Here is a 23,349-nt window from a genome sequence, read left to right as displayed (position 1 = left end):
GCGGGAAAAGCAGATCTTAGCAAGGGCATTGAAATCAAGAAAGAAAATTGGGGTTAACCATACATTTTCAAAAATAATTAAGCAACATTAATTCAAAAAAGCAGTAAATACAAAGAAAATGTATGGCGTTTTTGTCCATAGTGAAGCTCTATTATCTCTGAAAAACGCATGGTTTCCCCCAATTTTCTTTTTGGATACCAAGAGCACTTGCTAAGTTATGTTTTCTCCGTATAGTTTTAAACCGCGCAAAAAATATCCCTGTATTAGTAGGCACCACCCATAGGAAACCCGAGTATCTCGAGATGCGCAGAATGGCAATGCGGGAAAAGCCAATCTCAGCAACGGCTATTGAAATCCAAAAGGAAAATTGGGGGTAACCAAGCATTTTTCAGAGATAAAAAGCGCCAAAATGTAAAGCAATGTATGGGATTTTTTCCTAAATCGAAGCTTAATTATCTCTGAAAAATGCATGGCTACCCCCAATTTTCTTTCGAGATACCAAAAGCACTTGCTAAGTTCTATTTTCTTCGTATAGTTTTAAACCGCGCAAAAATATCCCTGTATTAGCAGGCACCACCCGGGAGGAAACCTGAGTATCTCGAGATGCGCAGAACGTATGCGAAGTAACAAAAGTAGGCACCGTCCTAAAAATCGGTTCAACGGAAATATCTCGTTCGCGTTTCAAGCAATGCAAAAAACCCTATGCTCATTCCGATTCATAAGATAGGAGTGCCTGTTAGCGAAGGAAACTGACAGGTAGTAAACAGACTATCAAAGGTTGTGAAAAGACACTTGCAGCGTCAGAATACAACATCAGTTTGTTTTAATTATATATTTTTGGGCACATTGCTTTTTAATTTTAACTTCCCGAACCTAGCAAAAGAACCTTGGTTTTGATTCAGTCTCGATAGTTTAATATAAAAATTGTCGGAGGAAGAGAACCTGGTCTCATGATTATGCTTTTCTTTAGCTTCAATGAAGAGATTACTAATGTTAGTAGGAACAGTTAAACATGAGACGTCGAACATTATTGAGGAAACTGTTCCAACATATAACATGTTTAAAGGGAACCTCCACTCTCACAACAAATTGACGGGTAAGCGTTGGAAATAGTGTCTAAATTCCAAATATTTGTCTAAAACGTAGAAATGACATTCAAGTGTGTTAAAAATTAGATATGATTATTGACAACTTTCGCTTTTAAATTTCCTGGGGGCAGCCATTTTGAATTGATGACGTGTAATGGTTGCCGCTATTGTCATTCAGCGGAAGTTCTTTTGTGTAAAATAATTAAGCAACCTTATTACGTCATGAAATCCAAGATGGCGGCGCGCGGGAAATTTAAAAGCAAATTATGTTTTTTCCGACACTGAAATATTATTTCCATGATTTCCAATGAAATTTCAAAGAAAATTGTATTTTCAATGATGTAACGTTCACATGTTTCGAGAGTGGAGGTTTCCTTTAAAGGGGGGATTTTTGAGGAGATGAATAAAGGCACCGCATGCGGTCTGGGTTCACAGAAATACATCAACCGAAGAGCAAGTTTTTGTAGCACGAGGATTTTTTGTAGATGGGATTTGGCAGCTTGGCCCCAAGCAGCCAAACCATAGGACAGATAGGGTAGTATCAAAGAGCGGTAAATACTTAACCCTTGTCGTGCGGGTCCCGGAATATTCCGGACGCGCGTGTACGTTCGCGTGGGTGGATCCCGGAATATTCCGGGTTTCCGAATACTATTGTCTTACTGACGGCTAAGCTCGGGAAACCTCGAACCTTTGTCGGTTATTGTTCTGGGCCCAACCAAGGAACATAAATAAAGCACCCGACAGAGTTCGACATTCCCGAACCGACGACTGAGATCGGGGTACGAGATTACCCGAATTCAATAATAGAATTAATTAGCATAAAAATATATTTTGCCTGCCAACAAAATAAACAAAGATGGCGGTTAGGATTCTGTTTGTAGACAAATCGAAGGAAAGATAGTTGAAGTTGTTGGCGGAGAGGATAGCAATGAAGATCAAGACAGGAGTGATTCTGAAAGCAGCGGAGAGGAAGATGACAGGAGTGAGCAAGAGAGCGATAGCGAAGAAGAAAGCGACGAAGAAAGCGAAGTGTCCCGCGAAGGTTTGACTTCACAGCTGATCGATGACTGAACGTGCAGCTTCCAGACAATCCTTCATTCTCTGACTACTTTCATCTCCTTTTCCCCGATAACCTTGTAGATAAGGTAGCAAACCAAACTAATAAATATGCCAGGAAAACGATCGCATCTTTACAGCGAAGAGATCGCTTGCCACAGCACTCGCGCTTTAGAATTGCGTGCATGGCGTGACATCAGGCGAGATGAAAGCTTTTCTTGCCACGATTAATAGTGGTAAAACGGACGAGGTGCCTAAGACGGGCAATAACTCCAATAATTCTACTTATTTTAAAATTTTTAAATTTTTTCAAATCCCTTCGAAGTCACGTTACAAAACAAATGCAAATAATTAGTGACGAACTCGCAACTTTTAAAAACACCACCGACGCCCGACTTGCGAAGATTGAAAATATCATTTCAAAAATTGATGAAATCGACCAGTTGAAGCCGAAAGTAGAGAAGCTCGAAGAAGATGTTGGCGGCTTGAATACAACGCTAAATGAAACAGAGAAGTCTTTTCAAGAATGTAACATGGAGTTGAAGAAAAGAGTAGAACGCTTGGAAAGATATTCACGAGATTTTAATATTCGGGTGCTGGGTGTGGCTGAAGAGGATGGCGAAAATTGCTTTACGATAAGACAGAATTACTTGACTCCTCTTGGTTTCCAAGATGACATCGGCGAAATAGAAAACGTACACCGCACCGGCAAGAAACAAGATGGCAAACCCAGACAAATCATTGCTAAACTCTATGGCAGACCTTTCAAGAGAGAATTTCTTCGTGTCGCTAAGAAGCCTGAAAATAAAAAAGCATTGAACGGAATTCGATTTGTGGAAGATTTCACTCCTTATGACTTCGAAACCCGAAAAAAAGCACTCCCAATCATGAAAGAGGCTTTCGACAACGGCAAGAAGGTGTGATTTACAAGAGGAAAGCTTTTCATAGACGGTAAGGCAGTACCTGATGAATAACTGTTATTAAATTTGCTTACTTCGGAGCACAACGACGGCAACGCTCTTCACAATTAACACCTGGCGATGAATTCGCTTGTGTTCAGACGGCCTGTGCCAAAGGGCACAGGAGCGAACTTTGTTAGCTCTAGAATAGTTTTGTTACTCTATTTCTTAGTATTCGCTTTTGTTTTAAGATTAATTCTGTGTGTACTAAATTTTTCGGTTTGGTTTGACAACAAAAGTTTTAATTGTAAGCCTACAACTATTAACATATCTTTACTTCGTGCATACAATATTTACTCTCGATCCGTCCCTCCTTGTAGTCTTAAGTTTATTTTTCCTTTGTTTGTATTTTATCCTGACACTTGGTAGTTGGTAAATTTCTCTCTCTAAATGTAAGAGGCATCAGCAACTTCCGTAAAAGAAGAACAATTTTTACTTGGTGTAAAAAAGAAAAAAGCGGATGTCATTTTTCTGCAGGAAACACATTCCACAAAGGATAATGAGTTATTCTGGAAAAGGGAATGGGGCGCTCCTTTCTATTGTTCGTATGGGGCTAGTAACTCTCGCGGGGTAGCGATACTAATAAGGAATAATTTTGATTGCACAGTTGAAGAAAAAGTCACGGACGTAAATGGTAGATATATTATGCTCAAGGTACTCTTGAAAGGTATACGGGCTATTTTAGTTAACATTTATGGTCCTAATCAAGATAATAGATTAGTTGATTTTTATTATTCGGTTCTCCAAAGTATACTGAAAGACAAATGATTTCGAAACTGAAAACATCATAATGGGTGGGGGCTTCAACTGTCCGTTAAACCCTATTGTTGACAAAAAAGGTGGGATTCTTGTCCCCAGGATTAAGACAGTCTGTTCCTCTGAATCGACAAACACATCCACCTATTTTCAATGTCGTTCTTGATTGGGAAATTTTAAATGTCGTGACTACTATCGATTGTTAATAAAGCTCAAGTATGAAAAGCCTAAGAAATGGGCCAAGTTAGGGGAAGAATTTGATTTAGAAGATAATTATATCACTGAAGCATTTTTGCTTCCCATAAGAGTTTCCAGTGAACCCTACTTACGATCTTTTCAATATAAAGTATTGAATTCTATTCTTTTTACCAATGACATCCTTTTTAAAATAGGCTACATTCCAAGCCCTAACTGTTCCTTTTGTCAAGATACCGCTGAAACTAGAAACCATGTATTGTTTAGTTGTCCCTTTTCACACTCTTTTTGGATGGACGTTGTTGTGAACATTCTTAAGAACATAAGTAGTTGCTGTTGTCTCTTACTGCGTGACGTTATCATAGGAATCTTGAAGGAGGGAATGGATCTAGTTAATTATGTAATAATTTTAGGAAAAACCTATTTATGGAGTTGTAGGTACAAAGAGAGTAAACCGTCTGGAAGCCACTTTAAGAAAATTCTCTAAAATAAATACGAAACTGAAAAATACCTTGCATTTAAATCCAATAGAATTGTTTCTTTTCGCAATAAATGGATAAACTATGAAGAGTTGCTTTAAAGTGGCTATAACCAATAACTAATTCTTTTTTTTTTATTGTTAATTATGGAATATTATCTTGTAAGTAATTTAACAAGTACACACACGCAAAAAAAAGAGAGAAAAGAAAAACCCTTTGTACAACCTTTATAATTTATTGTGCCTAGTGAAACTTACTAGTGAAACTTATGTAGAAGTATTCTTATACAAAAACTGTACACTAATACTCTGTCAAGCTCTCCCTGGGCTTTTTTCTTTCTTTTTTTCTGAGTATTTTAATAATTATTTACAATTAAGGTTGTATGTTAAGCAAGATTGTACATTAAATAGAGAATCTTAAAAAAAAGTATCTTTGACTGCGGATGGCTAGGATGGAAATGGATTACAACTTGAAAAAAATTAGCCAATTTTTTCAAGTTTCTTCTGAGTGTTTTGGAAAATGGCTAGAAACCGATTGTATTTTATTCTTCCTCGGAGAAATCATTTTATAATTTCCTTCCAGTGTTCTAAGAGTAATTTCATATTAGAAGGTTCTTAGTCTATATTTGAGTAGTTTTGGCCAACAACAACAACAACAACAACAACAACAACAACAACAACAACAACAACAACAACAACATCAACAACAACAACAACAACAATACTTTATTCCACCCCATTATAATTACAAAATCTCCGCGTCATTGCCCCTGTGCCGCATTGAGCGGCATGACCCCACGCAGCTGTGCCGTACAACGTATAGGGAAATACGATATCAGCGAAGAAGAGTATTTAATGGAACATGGTCAGGTCTCAATCTAGCTGTTACCCAACTATTTTACTACTCTTAGAGGCAATGTGATCAATGTGATGTTCCCAGGTTAGATGCTTGTCAATTAGAACTCCATAGAATTTAACATAATCCGTGCATACAAGAAACGAAAAACCAAGAAACAGCCGGGTGGTTCCTATTCGAGTCAACTTCAAGCAAGCCCATTTATGTGGGTTGATCTCGTCCTTTTCTCCGGTTTTCCCCTCTCCTCAAAAATTAACATCTCTGAACTATTGCCAAACACTTTATCATGAGCCTCTGGCTCGAGAGATTGCGCAAGCACTTCCCCTGTTACTTTTTCCCGTCTCCTTTTGGTTCGCGTGATCTTGCTTCATCATCTTCATCTTGTACCTAATCCCGTACCCAGAGTCCTCAGGCTTTTTGGTCAGCGGGTAGGCGCCTACTCTGGGGACATCGAAAAAATTCAATTTTTTTGATTGGCTGTTCCGTAACGGTTTCCATTGTTTTACCGCAGAAATCCTGCGGTAATAAAATTCGATGTCCCCAGAGTCTTCCCGGCGTTGCCTCGCTGACCAAAAAGCCTGAAGACTCTGGGTACGAGATTGCACCATCTTGCGTGGATCTTGCGTGACGTGCGAACCTAGCCTCGATTTCATTTTCACGTAACATTTGGGCAAATCGGGCGGGGGCACTGAGGCTTGTGCATACTAAGGCTACAAAATGACGGAGGTTGGATACTTTAAATCTCCAGTGGGAATTTACAAAATCACAGCCGATGACGATGGTGTTACAAGCATTCATCTTCAAGCAGCAACGGCGGATGCTTACAAACAGGAGGGAGGCGAAAAAAACTCAGAGAAAGTAACTGAAAGTCACGGTCCTGCCTCTCAGCACATCAAGGATTGCATCACTTGGTTGGAAGCTTACTTCTGGAGTTATTCTTCGCTGGAGAAGGTTAAGTTACCAGATCTTAACACCGCAGAGCACGAAAACAAACCGTTTTGCCGCAAGGTGTGGGAGATTCTCAAGGATCAAGTGAAAGCTGGGGAAACAGTGACTTACGGAGAACTTGCCAACATGGCGGGAAATCCAAAAGGAGCTAGAGCCGTAGGAATGGCTATGAAGTCCAACCCGATCCCAATTATTGTGCCTTGCCATAGAGTGGTGAAAAGTGGGGGAGATCTTGGAAATTATAGCTCGTACAATGGGGTGGCTACCAAGAAATGGCTACTGCAACATGAGAATGCTATCAAGTAAAACTGAGACAAGTTGGACAAGTTTAGACAAGTTTATCAGATAAAACTGAGAAATATACATGAACAAGTATAAGACTACATTGTAAGGGTACTTTAAGGTGGCTCCATAAGGTTATTAGTTATTATTAAGGCTTGCACTATGTTACGCATCAAAAACAGATTTACTCTCGTTTTGTTTTTACCGATTCATTGAAATCATCCAAAATGTTTGTAATTATCAAGAACAAAACTGTGTTCTTGAACTTGTGATTAAGTGGTTTGGGTGTGGGTCTTGTATTAAATCCGGAGGTCCTGGGTTCAAGTCCCACTCTGGCCACTATCTTGAGTTGTTTCTTGATAGCCCTGAGTTCAACTCCTCGTAAATGTAAACAGCAAGGTGCGCACCGTACTAAAGCTCATATCAGTGTATGCGCAGACTTAAACCCTAGGGAGACACCTCAAGCTATTAATCACCTTGCTTTCAGATCACTGACTCCAGTTTGTATTGCTGTTAGACTGGACAAATGCTGATAAACACTGTAATGTTGCTCAAAGGTTGTGTAAGATTTTGAGTAAGCAGTTTTGTAAAAACCCTGACATGTTTTATTTACAAGAATTTGGCAAGCTTACTGCTCTAAAATAAAGATTGAGATCTTTGATGTTTTCAGAAGCTTTGAAGACATTTGCCTGAGAAATTGGAAATAACTATAACTAACACTTTAGAGATCATTCACTGAACTGAAGTCATTACATTGGAGGGGAGGGGAGGGGCAGGCTCTGCCCTCCAACCCCCCCCCCCCCTTAACATAGCAACTTTTAGCCATGATCCTCTCCTGCTTTTAGCACAATGGTTTGCCTTTCAACAAAACCGCGTTATCTTCTCAGGTTTGTTACCCTGGAATACTACCTTTGTAAGGGAGTCAAGAATTTGGCTGGTGTGTCTTGTTGAGAGAGGTTTAGGGTTTGATGCCTGCGGGTGAGAAATTTTCCTCTGTTTCTTTTAATTTTCTCTCTTCCATCTTTTGTCTGTCCTTTCTTCCTTCCTTCCTCCCTCCCTCCCTCCCTCCCTCCCTCCCTCCCTTCCTTCCTTTCTTCATTTCTTCCTTGCTCTTCACTTATGGGGCTTTCAGTGAATATAGTAAGCCCAACCCAAAACTATCAGCTCCCTCTTCATATAAACCCATACCAAAGCCTCCCTTTACAGAAGCACAAGACATCTGGGAAAGCTTAGGTGCTAAAATTCATTTCTACTAACCAGCTCTCTCAAGTATAGGCCCATGAACTGTTGGGGTTACCTGAGCTGTTTGAAGCTGGGGTGTACTTGAGCCATGTTTGGGTATAGTTGTGTTGATTGAGGTTTGAGCGCGAGGGGGGAGGGGGTACTCCCAAAAAAATTGGATAGGGGTGTGCGGCCCGCTTCCCAAAACCCTTACCCTATTTATGACCAAAATCTGCGATTTTCCCTACCCTTTTTATGACCTGATAGTGTCTGGTCAACTTCAGTTCAAAAACCCCTGGAGCCCAGCGCGTGACAAGCCGTTGCGGCACGTACACAGTTGCTGTAAACATCATGTTGAAGAAGTAGCTTCTTCTAAAAAAAAATGAATTCAAGACTAGAGTGCAAAAAATTGATACCCTATTTATTACCAAAATGGCTAAAATCGATACCCTATTTAAGACCAAAGCGGCTGAAAAACCATACCCTTTGGGGCCGCACATACCTATATAGCCCATATAAGGGAGTACCCCCACGGGGTTTGAGACCTCTGCCATGTTTATAAACAGGGCAAAAATAACCTTAAATACCTACCCTGTGTAGGACAACACACTATCTATTCCTGAAAATGATCTAATGTTGACTGATGACCTGCTAAATAAATACAGATTTCAGATTTGCTAAATACTCGACGGCAGTCTTGCAGCCATACCCTGTCTAGGGCGGATCCAGACCCTCAAGATTAGGACAGACCCACACAAAATTATAGACCCTGTTCGGGGCAGCGAAGCCAAACACCATACCCTATCCAGCAACGTGTCCCCCTTTAGGCCATATGGGGGAGTGCCCCCCTCCCCCCCCCCCCCCCCGGCAGGAGTTTAATATTGTCATCACTGTTTGGTGATTGCTACAAATAGCTTTTGCCAGCAACATATTATTTTTTTAGCAAATAGCATTGGCTGTTGAACAGCTTAATAGTATATATTTATCATAATTTTACTCATTGCTGGATTGATTCATTGATTGATTGAATTAAAACAAAAAAATGAAGATGCAGGGTAGGGAGGTAGGACTCCCCCACCCCGGAGAGTGTATGACGTGTCCATTGCACGTGGCATTCCATAGTTTAATTTGTACAAAATGGCGGACGCCGGTTGGTGAAGATCCTGGTAATTATCAACAGAAATGCTCGCGAGCCTTCAGAAGAACTGGTTCTTGATCGGAATAATCGTGGTGATCAGCCTAGCCAGGCTTGCACCGTTCATTGGCGCTAAGGGAGGTATTCTCAAGCCAGAAATTACGGTCAAATACATCGCTGTATCGACCATCTTTCTCAACAGTGGTTTGTCTTTGAAGACAGAAGAACTGAAAAGCGCCTTGAGCAATGTGCGATTGCACATTTTTGTTCAGAGCTTTACGCTGGCCTTTGTACCAGGCTTGGTGTCGCTGTTAGTCAAGGTATTACACTTTACGAGCTTGAACGAATGGCTTCTGAAAGGTCTCCTTGTTGTCGGCTGTATGCCTCCGCCGGTATCTTCCGCTGTAATTCTTACAAAAGCTGTCGGCGGAAACGAAGCTGCGGCGATCTTCAACTCCGCGTTTGGTAGTTTCCTGGGAATATTCGTGACTCCTTTTCTACTGCTGGTTTTTCTTGGTTCTTCATCTGGAGTACCGTTCTTATTGATCGTGGCTCAGCTGTCAATGACTGTGGTGTTTCCACTCCTGGTCGGGCAGTTTTTGAGGAGGTACATTAAAGAGTGGATGGAACAGACCAAGCCCCCGTTTGGCACCATCAGTAGCTGTGTTTTGCTGCTAATAATCTACACAACATTCTGCGATACATTTTCTCACAAGAGCGGTGACATTGATTCAACTGATTTACTATCAGTTGTGGTTTTGATCATATTATTACAATGTTGTCTACTTATGCTGACATTTTCCCTAGCAACCATGAAGGAGTCATCATTCACACCTGCCGACACTGTTGCCATCATGTTCTGCTCTACGCACAAGTCTCTGACACTGGGCATCCCAATGCTTAAGATTGTTTTCGCAGGGTACAAGTATCTCTCTCTAATCTCAATTCCTCTCCTGATTTACCATCCTGTGCAAATATTATTGGGTGGTCTGTTGGTTCCTGTGGTGAAGGGATGGATGATCAGTGCTCAACAGAAAGGAAAGGCAGCGGTGAATGCTGCTGTTTGATCCTCTCAGGAGAAAACAAAATTAATTTGTCTAAATATTCACAAACGTATCTTACTATAAAATAACCATAAAGTTAAAAAACTGGTAACCCATCCTTGGAGACCCTAGGGCAGTCAGTTGGGGGTGGGCAAAATGGCGCGACGAAAGTTTTCAACAGGTGAAGGAGCACCATTTCGCTCGCTACTGACTGACTGCCCGAGGATGCTGGCAACCATACAAAAACAAGGAACCCCTGAAAGTAATAACAACAAGAGTTGTTGTTATTACTTTAAAAAAAAAAAAAACTTAATTTTCACCACAAAAAATATTTAGTGGAGATTAAAACATATCAAAATACAGTTAACTTGCACTTCACATATGCCTTTTCTATTACAAGACACCTTGCTATAATGGAAAGGAGCTGAATTTTTAGCAAAGAAAAATTTGCTGAAAGTAACTCCTGCTTATACGGACTGTCCAGTAAGGTTATCAAGGAAACTTTCCATTTGGCCAGATGTTCTGAGTGTGAAGTTTCAAAAATTTTAGATGCTCATTAGAACGGTATTTTGTGGTTTACCAGACCTGCCCCATTAACAAGTTTTTTACCAATACTCCAAAAAAGACAGTTGACTTTGGGTGGTGAAACTGGGCCCACATACATATGGATGAATGGAACAAAATCTTGTTAGGGTGACTCTCTCTGTCATAGAGGCCTATTTTGCATTTGAGTGCAGTCGAATAAAAGACTGGAGAGAGTATAATTAACGAGGTTTACCCATTTCTGATTTTCTTCCCATTTCCAACTTTTCACTTCTTTATTTCTGAAGCAGCCTCTGTGGAGGAGGGAGTTAGGGTAACTTAGCATTCCTAATGGTGTCCCTTTTAGAGGACGTTGAAGGTACCTGAAATAACTTGATTAGCTTATTGGTCTGATTAAAGATAGCCCTCAAATTCATGGCTTGGGATTCGTATGTTGCTTTTGACTGGTTTTCCATTGTCGTGCAAGAACACTCCAGAAATAATTCTTTGTAGAGTTTGTGCTCGTCTGATTTGCGCAGTTTTTGTGCTTAAATTTCTAAACAAGGAAATCCTCCAAGCACCATTTTATCAAGTTATTTGTCATATTTATCTAGGGCTATGTTGTTAGTAACTGTTGTAAAACAAACAAACAAAAAGACTAAAAAGGAAAGTACTCCATTCATTTTGTCTCTGTTGAATTGCTGGAACCAGTCTTACTTTAACACAGTTACGATCCTTCATTTCAAGGGCAATTTGAAAGGGATGTTTAAAACAGTATAGTTATCTTGTCAGTCTATAAAGCTGAAACTGTCATGTAAATTTCCATATAAGTGGCCAAGAGAGAGGATGAATAAATTTATGAATGATTGAATTCTTATGTTATTTGCATAAATAATGCTTTATGGAAAAGTCATGTTACAAAGTGCTACAGCGAGTTGTTAACCATCTTACTACAATAAATTATTTTCACTTACTGCAAGCAAGGTTGTTGATTTTCTTTTAAAGGCAGCCCAATGTTTGCTACCCAGCACAGGTTTGAACAATTCAGTGTTTGTATTTGGCAAGCAGCATGTAAGCAGCAGTCTACAGTCTGCTTGGGCAATTAGATACATTATTTTTCTTTGGAAAACAATCGGTGAGGTAACATGTATCCCTGGGATAGGGGAGGGGGGTGGTGTTCCCTACAATGGACTATTTGGGGAGGGGTTGCCCAAAAGGGGTTCCTTTTTCAGGCTGGAGGTATGAAAGGGTAGAGATTTCATGAGCTGAAGTATAGTAAAAGGCAAAGGCAAAACTATCTTGAACAGACTCAATGAAAAAAAGATGCAGTTTTTCATTGGTAGGTACATGTATGTGAAAGGAGTACCATTGGAAGGTAAATGAAAGGGTTAACTTTTCTTTTCAAAATGGTGTATAAAAGGAAGGGTTTGGACCTCAGCGGCAGAGACTCCGAAATAAACCGTTTTTGAGTACCCCCACCCCCTGGGGTAAGATGGAGCTTAGATGGCAAATGTCTTGTGGCAGGCCTGGTTTATGGGGTAGGATGCTTGGGGCTAGATTCATGAAGTCCTCTATCCTATGTCAGACCTGCCAACTCTCCTGGTTTTCCCGGGCGTCTCCAAGTTTTTCATCTAATCTCCCGGTTAGACCACCAAATCTCCCGAGAAATAACTACCGTGGCCTTTTTCAATTTTTTTTCATTAATTTCATTATTTTCGAGATGACAAAAAGGAAAATAAAACAAGAAGTGGATTTAGTGTTCTTATTTGAGCTGTTCTTGATCGGAAAACGTAAACAGAGCAATCAAATTGATATATATTTAACGAGTACAGTATTGTAATTGGTCAGAAATCAACCAATCAAATTGCACAATACATGGTAGGTAAATGCTGTTCTTACCGAGAGATGTCGGAAACATTTGGGAGGCCTTCGGGTGATTTTCGGAGAGTATTCAGACATTGTCGAAAATGACATTCTTACAATGCAAAGATTTCTAGATGTCTCCAGATTTTTGTACTCCGGGGGTTGGCAGGTATGCTATGTAATGGTTGTCTAATAACAACAGTTTGGGAGGTGTGCATACTAAAGAGGGGTAGGGCACTAAATTAAATCATATTTCAGTCAGGTAAAGCAAAGTCATTTGTAGACATGGCCTTACTCAAACTTTATTTCTTTCTCTTAATTTTGGTTTTGAGGCAAGGGAAGATTTGATATGAGGGTGATACATTCTACTCCAGTACGTATCCAATCTTCTTTTGCCCCACGTACATTGACAAGCAAATATATAATTATATACGTAGCAACTGGGTATGAATCTGATGAGGCCCAAAAGCAACTTGGCAAGTAACTGGCATTTTCACAATGTTCCTATTAGATGGTGGTTTTGTTGGACACATAACAAATCTTTCCGAGAATTAAAGGTGTTCTGATATCTGCCTCCACAGTACAACTTTACCGCGAAATATGTGTCATATCCCTTTGTGTTCAGATACTTCCGTCAATTTTTACAGGAGTATCTTCCAGAAAGACAGACTAATAATTAGTCTGTCATTGTCAAATGATATTGACAAATAAACGCATTGATTAATTTTGGTTACCATGGAAACACCAAGCCCTGAATACGTTTGCCTGTGGTGGAATGGTGAGGAGTCGAGATACATCAGAACGAGGCATTTAAACATGGCTGCCAGACGCGAAGAAGAGGAAGTGAGGGAAAGTCCCTAGGAAATTGCTGTTTTTTACGGAAAGATTTCTGAAAATCATTCTAAAAGTGAAATAGATGATAAAAGAGTGGTTCAAATAATGTCTGTTCCTCCACGATGGCTGAACTGCCCAAGGAAAAGCAAGATAATTGCGGGTATGTGTCATGAAAGTCGATCGAAGTCAATACAATCTTGAATCGAACCACTGATCATGAAAATCAACTAAAAAATATATGGATTTCTCTTTACACTAGACAAAAGTCAAGGCTCACCCGTCGCGAAAAATAAGTTGTCCTTAATGTTAAGAAGAACACTTTTTCGGAATTTTTGTGGTTTCTCCAGCTGGCACACGATTGAAGTTTCGATCGAGTTGTTAAATATTATCAGTGTCCCCCTTTCTCTTTATATATATATTGTTTGTCTCTTCCTATAGAAATCATTCTTTCTGAAATGTTTAACAGTTGTTAATGAAATACGAGTTAAAGAAAAAATTGGCTTTTTAACTAGGTGATAAATCCCGTACTGCTTCATTCACAGTAATACCCACCTTTAAGGACGGCCCATTTTGGTATTAAATTTTCGGCATGAATATTTTCCTTTTATTTGTTCTGTTCTCCTTTGGACATTTAAGCAATAACGAACCGTGAATGTATCAAAGTTACTTCAATTCTGTAAAAAGAAAGAAAGAAGAAAGAAAGAAAGATTTCTGCACATTTCCTACATTGATTATGCATGCACCACCATACATATACTTACCACAAACAGCCATAAATATGATAGAGTTTGAGTCAGAAAATGTATACATAATTAATGTATGAGGTTGTGTGGAAATCTTGGGTTGTATCCAATCAACTTTTAGCTCCTTGTTTGAATCAACTGTGTTTCAAAACCTGGTCATGTCAATCATTGATTGCCAATCAATACAATCAGTAATTATCAATAATAATTAACTGATTAATATTGATTGATTCTACCAATTATATATTAAAAGTTGATACTCGCTCACTAAAATGTCTTAATTGCTGTTGATTGTTATTGATTTTTATGGATTTATCAATAACTGATTGCACAATAGTAAAAACCTGGACCAGTTGTTTGAAAGCCGATTAATGTTAATCCACTGTTAAAAGTTAATCAAGGTTTCCATCGTGCTTGTTAAAAATGTTTATAGAAATCTAATTTTAAGCTAAAGGTTAAGAGAAGTCTGAGTCAAAACAGAAGGGTAAGAGTCTTTTGGAAAGATCTTTATTTATTAGTAATCAAACTCAAATCAAAGTTCCCTTTAACCCTGGATTACCTTAATCAAGCTTTGAACAACTGGGCCCTGAACATTGTGATGTTTGGTAACACAGACGTGCAATAAATATTACGGATGTTTGTATGATTGCATCTGGCCTTCAGTTGTAACACAACATTGACTTTCTTTGTTTGTTTTTGTCATTGTGAAAAATTGGGTGACTGTTATCAAATCAGCTGACTATTATTTTCTGATAACCGCCGTCTGCTTTAATTTGTACCACATGGCATGTTTTGTCCAGTGAGAATACATGGAAATTAATCAGTGGGTTGTAATTGTTGATAATGTGATCTATTTGATCTAAATTCCTGCCTTGGAGACATACCTTAGACCTTACTGTTAGTTCATTTAGTTTTGTTACAACATTTTGCATTACTGTTATATTGCTATAGTCATTGGAGTGATCACCTCAAACCTGTTGTAATTTACCTCAGAAGAGCAGGTTTTGTTTCACTTTTTACCTGATCAATGTGCTGCATTTTGAAATCTGAGTTTAGTTTGATAAAAGCAAACTAATTAGTTTCTCAGTGAAATTCTGTTTATCAATAATTTTTAGCCAAGAAAGTATTATTCAACATCATCTCAACCAGGAAAAATCTAATTTGCATTTACTTCCAACACATAATTATGTGACTATAGAACAAGTTTTGTTGAAAGACTTCATCAGTTGGTCGCCATATTTATTTTGAAAGTATTCCTCAAGTTGCGTACTATGTAAATTGTGTGTTGGAAGTTTTTTTATTGTTTATTTTTATTTTTATTAAAATATTTTATTAGAGTTAGTATTTACAAGAAACTGTAACAGTAAACTATACAAAGTACATATAAACAGTAGTGTTTTACAAGATATTCTGAAGTATATATATGTAAGTTACAATAGATTTTATGTACAGTACATATGTATATTATCATACTTACAAGGGAAAGTAAAAAAAAGAAACGATAAAAATAAAGTGCTTAAAGAAAAAAAATAATTACAAAAAAATTCCATATATTTCAGTGAATTTAGTAAGTTTGTTGTTTTGAATAGCAATTTCTCTTTGTATATTAACTTTTTCCATTTAGAAAGACAGAAAACTGTCGAAACATAGTTTTTCATCGTGTAAGCATTTGCAATATATGGAGAATTTCGCGATAAGGAGTGTGTAGTTCAAAGCATACATGTGCATCTTATTGTCAAAAATTCCATATAAAATCATGCTGTTTGATAATGTGATATTTTCCTTAGTTTTACTGGACCACCAGTTTTGAAATAAATTCCAAAAAGATAAAGTTAAAGAGCAGTGTAAGAACATATGATCTAAAGAATGCCTGTCAGTGAGACATTGAGGGCATATGTCATTATCTGAAATTTTGGCTTTAAAAAGGCTAACTATTGTTGGAAGAATATTATGAATGATCTTATATTGGAACATTGATATCCTTATGTCATTTTTTATCTGAAAGGGTAATTCATAAACTCTGTTTATGTTTGCTTGATTAAAACCGTGCCTTAAAATTTTGCTTTCAGCGGTGGGGGGTAAAATAGTGTTTTTTATCATAATAGAGTATACGTTTTTGGTAGAGATAATGTTTGTTTTGTTATCATTTTCCGACATTTGTAGGGGAGTTCTTTTTACTGCTAATTTCCATTTAGTCGGAATAGAATTGATCAATCCAAAATATAAAGTGAACGGCGCTTCAAAATGAAAATTTTCGGAGAATTGATTAAAAGAAAGGAAATTTCCGGCATTTTGAAGAAGGTCTTCAATACGTAGAATATTTTTTTCGAACCAATCTTTATAAAAATGCGTTTTACCTTCAATTTTTATGTTGCGGTTGTTCCAAATTAATTCATCGTGGGGAGATGTGTCGTTTTGAAAGGCCTGTTTTGTACTTTGCCACTGTTTCAAGACTTCACGATAAAAGCTTGGGAGGTGGTTCATTTGCAGAGAATTGACGTCATAATTGCAGTGTGTCAGAAAAGACAGTCCTCCATAATTTTCCAACGCAATCTCACGGATGATCTTCCAGGATGCGTCGGTTCTGGTTTGCAAACGTGGTATCCAAGCAACCTTTAAAGCTTTATTCATGATGTCAAAATCAGTCATCTTGAGTCCGCCATGCTTTTTCTCACCAATGATAGCTGATTTTTTTATCTTTGCAGGTTTTCCATCCTAAATAAAGTTAAGAATTAATTTCTCAATTTCTTTCAATTGACAAAATTTTCTGGGATAACAAGAACCGACGCATTGTAGATTAATTTAGAAAGTCCGAAAGTTTTAACAATGTTTATTTTCCCGTAAAGTGTTAAATTTCTTCTCTTCCAACTATTAAGCGTCTTTTCTAAGTTTCGGATTTTCTCTGCAAAGTTTAACTCCTTTGTTTTATTTATGTCATACGAGAAGAAAATACCAAGAGCTTTTATTGGGTCCCGCGGCCAGCGAAAGCCAAAGGGTGTTTCGGTTTTAATTTTCCATCGACCAAGCCACATTCCCTCAGACTTCGTAGTGTTAGTTTCTAAGCCGGAGAGGTTTTTGAAGTTATTGAAGTGTGTTGGAAGTACAGTCGAACCTCTTTATTACAGACACCAAGGGGACAGGGATAAGTGTCCGCATTATAAGAGGTGTCCGTTTTAGAGAGGTAGGCTTTATATGGATTTCGGTCTCTCAGGGACCAAGTGAACTGTCCGTAATAGAGAGGTGTCCGTAAGGAGAGGTTCCACTGTAACTGCAAGTGAGGTTTTTCCTGGTCAAAATGATAATAATGTTAGTTTTATTATTAATATCCAGTTACAATTTTGAAATATTTTTTCAGATAAATTTCTTGCTTTTAAAACACCTCTGGGACCTCGTTATGATAATGACATCCCTGAAGCAAATCGTTTCCAGCTGCCCATGCTGTTTGCATACCTTCAATCACTAAAGGTAAGTTTGATTTCATTCATGGATTGCAGTAATTGATTACTTCTATCAGTTGAATTTGAAACAAGCAAGTTTGGTAAGGTTTTGACTTAAACCCCCCAAGTTGGGAGGGAATGCATAACTCAAGTTCTGATAGGCGTGTATCACAATGGCTGTGAAACCATTGTGAGCCATCTTAAGTGTAGTGAGCATTTCTTGTATGACAAGTACTGAAAACCAAGGATCCCTCTAAAACAATTAACTTTTATAAATAATTTTAATTTTCTTTCAGGTGAGATTAGGATTGATCATAGACCTGACAAATACAAATCGCTTTTATGACAAGGGAGAAGTGGAAAAGTCAGGAATTCGGCATGTCAAGATGCAGTGCAAGGGGTTGGTTTTATAAATATATTGTTATAGATGACCCTCATTATACCTGTTTTTCAACCTCCTTAGCACCCTGCGAGCAGAGCCTCCTTTAGTCTTTTTCTTTACTGAGGAGAGAAAAGGAGGCTCTGCCTGAATCGCGTCGACTCTTTGAAGCCGCTGCAGCCCGAACTTGTGGACTAGTCAATCTTGTTTTCTCTCCTCAACCTGGTTTTTCCAGTGCGAGCATCCGTTTAGTGATAAAACCGATGCTTATAATCGAGCCCGCTGTACCATGACAAATCAAGATGGTTGCGAGATCTGCTTGTCGTGCCCGAAGCCAAACACCAGTTATTCTCGATGAGATTCTTCTTACAGTCAATTCACGCGATACCGGTATTTTGAAATTTGAACGGCGTTTTGAAATTTACCTGTCTGTTTTGAACATCGCCAACGAGGTTTCAAATTTCCCGTAGAAGTTTCCCTAGTTTATTGACTGTATAAAGATTTCCAGAGAAATGTTCAACATTTCATTCACATGTTGGACATTACAAAGAGAAATTCAAATGTTCATTTCATTCTCGGAAATACTGGTCACACTTGACGTGAATTGACTGTAATATAATTGGTATGTTCCATGGATTACATGATTTGATTTTTTTCCGGCTCAGATACGTCCGTCTCTCTTCCTACCAGACATGGCAAATCCTTAATTTATCAACTGGCAATTCTGTTAATGAAAGAGTTATCCAAGCGGTCAGAAAAACGTTCGTTTCATGTTCCTTTGCAGCCGATGTTAACGATGGTTTCCCCTCTCATTGCCCTGAAAAATTATCTGAAAGGCTCGCCTTGAAATGCTGTATTGGAGGCAAGCGCACGCCTATTAGGCATATTAGGCCTGGGTTCGAAACTGTATCCTAGTAACATGCAGCGCATGCTCAATAAAGATCTTACTCGATTCATGCAGAGTCTTTCTCGCGAACGCCAAAATCGAGCAAGCAAAAGAAAGGTTCTGCTAGCAGGATGCCTCCTTAGTAGAAGAGTTTGGTTACTGTTTGTCTCTTTAACCATTATTTCACAAAAAATGGTGAATGTTATACTAGTGCCACTGCCCAAATATGGTCATGGTGCACTGAATATTCGTAGTCCGTAGTCAACAAGTATCGTGCGATATACATAATTCCATGTTTCAGGGAGGAAAATGACAAAATAAAGACTGTCTCCCACTTATCTGCAATAAAAATGTGCCTTGTAGCCAATGTGTTGAATAATAAGACAATTATCCTGCTCAGTCTTGCAGAATATCCCCTGATTTTAGCCAACTTGGCCTACAACCTCTTTGGGTGATATTCCACATGATTTCACAGGATAATATTAAGCCCCTACCCCACCCTCCTCTTTAAAAAATCCAATTAAGCTTCTTACTGGTACTTTCTTTTAAACCTTTAGAGCCCCCCCGCCCCCTTTCCCCCAATTTCCAATGGCCTTCCATACTACATTTATTTATTTATTCATCCTTCACGGGTATATCACGAACTCACAATATGACCAGCTCCCAGTTGGCTTGATAGCTCAGTTGGTAGAGCACTGTACCGGCATTGCAGAGGTCATGGGTTCGAATCCCGTTCAAGCCTGAATCTCTTTTTTCAGTCTTTCTTTTCGCAACTGCTTAAGTTGCCTAGTAACTGCCAGGATCTTTCTTCTATTTGATCTTTTATCTGCAGTTCAAAATATATGTTTCATATATTTACATTTATAAGTCATTAATGTTTTTTGCCATGGGCAAGTGACATGGATGTGCTCAAAGCAGCGGAAATTTTTAAGTCACTTATTGTACCATAACATTAGAGGGAACAGAGTTATTACTGACATGCACTGTAATGAAAAGCCTTATGTGCTGCTCAGTATAAAGAGGATGCGAGTGAGTACTCCTGTAGTTATTATTTATCTTTAAATTGTTTATCCTTTGGTAGACACGGTGAAGCTCCAACAAGAGACCAAGTAGATCTGTTCATCAACATGTGCGATCGTTACTTCAACCAAAACCCAGGAGAACTAATAGGTATGAGGGCAAATTTTACTGCAGTGTAAGGACGGTGCCTACTAAATACAGACTTAGGTATTTTTGCACAGTTTATGACTATCTGGGTAAGGCAGATCTTAGTATGGGCTATTGGAATCCAAAAAGGAAATTGGGGTAACCATGCATTTTTCAAAGATAATTAAGCAACAATAATATTATTCTAAAGAACAATGTATGCAATTTTTCCCAAATTCAAGCTTCTCTGAAATTTTCTTTTCGGATCCCAATAACCCTTGTTAAGGTCTGCTTTCCCCACAAAATAACAAACAGCACAAAAATATCTCTGTTTTAGCAGGTACATTGTTAAGAAACCTGACTTTGCTGGACCATCCCAAGATGTCAGTAACATGGGTGCAGTAGCAAAAGGGGGCACTATCTTTAACACCATTAAAATCAACCTTGTCTCTGGAATGCTGCCAAAAAGCTAATAAATAATTAATACTATTTAATATTATATCATATGGTTAATATGATATATTGATGAACAGGACAATAATGGCAGTGTTGATGGTGATGATGATGATGATGATGATCATGGCTGTCATTTTCATTTGAGTCATTTGTTGCACTTATCGTGACACACCCTCAGGTTCACCTGTAATGTCAAGTTCATGTCAAGGAAATTCAGTCATGACATAAACGAGGATGGCTTAGCACCCTTAATGACAGTACTGATGATAATGATGATGATGATGATGATGATGATGATTTGTTTTTTTGCATCTCAGGTATCCACTGTACCCACGGTTTCAACAGAACTGGCTTTCTGATCATAGCTTATCTTGTTGAGAAGGATGACTGGAGGTTAGTGGTGTTTATAAAACTCAGCAGTCGATATCCAAACTTTTCTAGTCAAAAGAATGAGGCACCAGTTCTAGTACTACAATGTAGATTTGAGTGATTTCCAGTAGCTGGTGTAAATGTGATCTTACTAACATAGAAGGCTTTCAGAGAAATCACAACTCTTTCCACAGTGGCTGGATACAACGTATTAGCTCAACTTTTGGTTTCCTGCACCCTTTCCTTAGTATCATGAACAAATTCTCCTATCTTGTCCCCATACTTTTCTTATAAAAATACCTGGGAGAAGTTATATCAATATCAAGAAAATTCACCTTGGGTGATCATATCGTTAATTCTCGTGACCTCAGGGGTTGAAAAAGCAGGATATCTCAATGAGAAATTTGATGCTGATCACTGTTAGGGTTTAAAGGGTTAAAGCAAAGCAAATAATTTGTATGCTGGGTATCCTGTGATGGACTAGCAATCCATTCAGGCTGTAGTATGCCTTTTGACTTCATGCTGGGTGACATGTGATCAACTAGGTCTGACCTATACAGGGGGAGTAGTAATATTCCTAGTCACTTCATGTTGGATATCCTGTGATGAATTAGCATCCCATCCAGGGACGAGTAGTAGACTTAGTCAAGCTACTAAAAACATCCTTCAATTATTGTGTACTTGTAATTCGGTGTATGTAGAGGATATTACATGGCGGCACAAAGATATGAATTTTTTTTTAGTGGTATAAAACCATATAATTTTATGAATGAGTATAACGATAGTATTATGTTCAAGGGGTTTTCAGTTCGCATTACAGATAATTTGTCAGTCTCGTGTTTACTTATTAACTTGTTATGTAAGACTGAATGAACTTTGAACCGCGCTTACAACTGAGATCTTTGAGAAGAACCTAGACCATGTACGTTTTTTCCGTGTTATAACAAAAGAAAGAGCTGAACGTGAATCATCCATGTGGCGGCTCGAAACCCGTACCATACCTTAAACAACAATATTTATTACACTGGAGGGCACTATATGTATGTTTATTTTTTGTACCTCTTTTGTCCTTTGACAGTGTGGAGGCAGCCATTCATTGCTTTGCACAGGTTTGTCCTTATGTTTAGGTTGAACTATGACTAATTCCATTCATACTTACAGTCAACCTATGTCACGCGTGACTGGTATTTTTGAAATTTGAACGGAGTTTTGAAATTTACTTGTCAGTTTTGAACATCGCCAGCGAGATTTCAGAGTTCCAATAGAAATTTCCCAAGTTTATTGACGGTATAAAGCTATGAGTTTTTGTTTTCATAATCATTACAGCATTAAGCACAAATGTTTCCCGAATATTTTGAATCTTTTTTTCAGTGAATGCATCTTTTTCGGCAAGATTTCCAGAGAAATCTTCAACATTCCATTCAAATGCCGGACTTTACAAAGAAGAATTTGAATGTTCATTTCAGTCTCGGAAAATACTGGTCATGCGTGACGTAGGTTGACTGTCACAGAGATTTTGCTGTATGTTGGTTAAAACTACTCAAATATTTGACAAAGAACCTCTTCTCTAGCATGAAAACTGTTCTTAGATCAACGGGAGGAAAATATGAAATGATTTCGCCGAGGAAGAATTAACAGTTAATTCTTACTGTAATCATTGTTTTGTGATTACTCCAAATTCACAGCCTGGAGAACTTGAAAAAACTGGCCAATTTTTTTCAAGTTGCAATCCAGTTTTATCCAAGCCATCTGCAGCCAAAGATGATAGATCCCAGTTTCAATAGATTAGTTGGATTACTGTTGACAAAACTGCACTGTTATTTAAATGTTTGCATTAATATATACACTTGATGTTTTTTTGTCTACTCAAAGTGACACTAAAATTGTTTGACACTGAACTTCAATACATGAACCTCTCAAGCAAATATAACCCTTACTTACATCCTACCTACATATATCCTGCAGTCGTTTTTAGAAGACTCGTACTACCTCCTTCTCAACAGGAGGTATTATACGAGTCTTCTAAAAGCGGCTGGAAGACTAACCTACATGTACATTCAAATGTTTTGTTACTTGTTTCTAACCTGCAAGTAACAACACACTCCTTTTAGCTGACTGTCAGGTTTTTTTTCGCCAGTGTCGTCCACCAGGAATTTACAAAGCGCATTATCTGCAAGACCTTGTCAGTCGCTATGGCGACTCAAGGGAATCCATATCTGCTCCAGAATTGCCTGACTGGTGTCTGGATGAACAGGAAGGCTTCAGTGACAATGAGGAACAGAATGGTGAGACAGCGGATGATGGCAGTCGGCCAGATGGAGGCAGGAAACGATTACGAAGAGATCCCAGATTAAAGGTGAGCTGGTCTCTTTCATCTTTGCCCAGGGCTTGTCACCTTGTACTGCTGGCGGAGCCTTAATGTTGCAGCTCTTTGTGTGGTTCAAACCGGAGGAGAGGGATCTGCTCTTTCCCTGCATTTCTATGTGGTATACCCTGCTGGCAGAGCTTTCCTTCTGGCAAGTCTTTTAGCATGTACAAAGTCGTTCACGTCTCTAGTATTTCGTGTAGTCGGCTTGGAGCCGACTACGCGACTATGCGACTACAAGAGATGCGAATGACTTCGTAAATGCTAAAAGACTTGCCAGAAGAAACGCTCTGCTAGCAGGGTAATGTGGTATGGTAAACAACAGAAACTTA

The 23,349-nt window shown here is 38.6% G+C and overlaps 3 protein-coding genes and 1 non-coding gene across 4 annotated transcripts in view; all 4 read left to right on the top strand.

Moving 5' to 3' along the window:
• Positions 1–6,057: 6,057 nt before the first annotated feature.
• On the top strand, positions 6,058–7,290 carry LOC146454332 (methylated-DNA--protein-cysteine methyltransferase-like). Its single transcript, XM_085095463.1, has one exon. The coding sequence runs from the start codon at positions 6,106–6,108 to the stop codon at positions 6,640–6,642; it is 537 nt and encodes a 178-aa protein (XP_084951589.1). The 5' UTR covers positions 6,058–6,105; the 3' UTR covers positions 6,643–7,290.
• A 1,681-nt stretch (positions 7,291–8,971) lies between these two features.
• On the top strand, positions 8,972–11,168 carry LOC146454331 (sodium/bile acid cotransporter 7-A-like). The gene has a single exon (XM_085095447.1). It carries the CDS (start codon positions 9,022–9,024, stop codon positions 10,039–10,041), a length of 1,020 nt encoding a protein of 339 aa, XP_084951573.1. The 5' UTR covers positions 8,972–9,021; the 3' UTR covers positions 10,042–11,168.
• Positions 11,169–13,192: 2,024 nt separating this feature from the next.
• LOC146454326 (mRNA-capping enzyme-like) overlaps positions 13,193–23,349 on the top strand; it is a 55,814-nt gene continuing 45,657 nt past the window's right edge. The window contains exons 1-7 of the mRNA XM_085095544.1: positions 13,193–13,396; positions 17,335–17,444; positions 17,713–17,816; positions 19,763–19,851; positions 20,601–20,676; positions 21,731–21,761; positions 22,790–23,008. Coding sequence (XP_084951670.1) covers positions 13,342–13,396; positions 17,335–17,444; positions 17,713–17,816; positions 19,763–19,851; positions 20,601–20,676; positions 21,731–21,761; positions 22,790–23,008 — 684 coding nt within the window. The 5' untranslated portion in view covers positions 13,193–13,341. The remainder of the gene's footprint in view (positions 13,397–17,334; positions 17,445–17,712; positions 17,817–19,762; positions 19,852–20,600; positions 20,677–21,730; positions 21,762–22,789; positions 23,009–23,349) is intronic.
• On the top strand, positions 19,351–19,423 carry Trnaa-ggc (transfer RNA alanine (anticodon GGC)). The gene has a single exon. It is a non-coding gene; the product is annotated as a tRNA-Ala (tRNA).

This window comes from Pavona decussata, unplaced genomic scaffold, assembly GCF_977016875.1.
Source record: "Pavona decussata unplaced genomic scaffold, jaPavDecu1.1 SCAFFOLD_302, whole genome shotgun sequence".
NCBI lineage: Eukaryota > Metazoa > Cnidaria > Anthozoa > Scleractinia > Agariciidae > Pavona > Pavona decussata.
The sequence above is the reverse complement of the archived record's forward strand: the minus strand, read 5'-3'. Positions and strand labels throughout refer to the sequence as shown.

What these genes read in the sequence shown, in the direction of transcription:
- LOC146454332 (XM_085095463.1), top strand. Translation starts at nt 6,106, where the DNA reads ATGACGGAGGTTGGATACTTTAAATCTCCAGTGGGAATTTACAAAATC.
- LOC146454331 (XM_085095447.1), top strand. Translation starts at nt 9,022, where the DNA reads ATGCTCGCGAGCCTTCAGAAGAACTGGTTCTTGATCGGAATAATCGTG.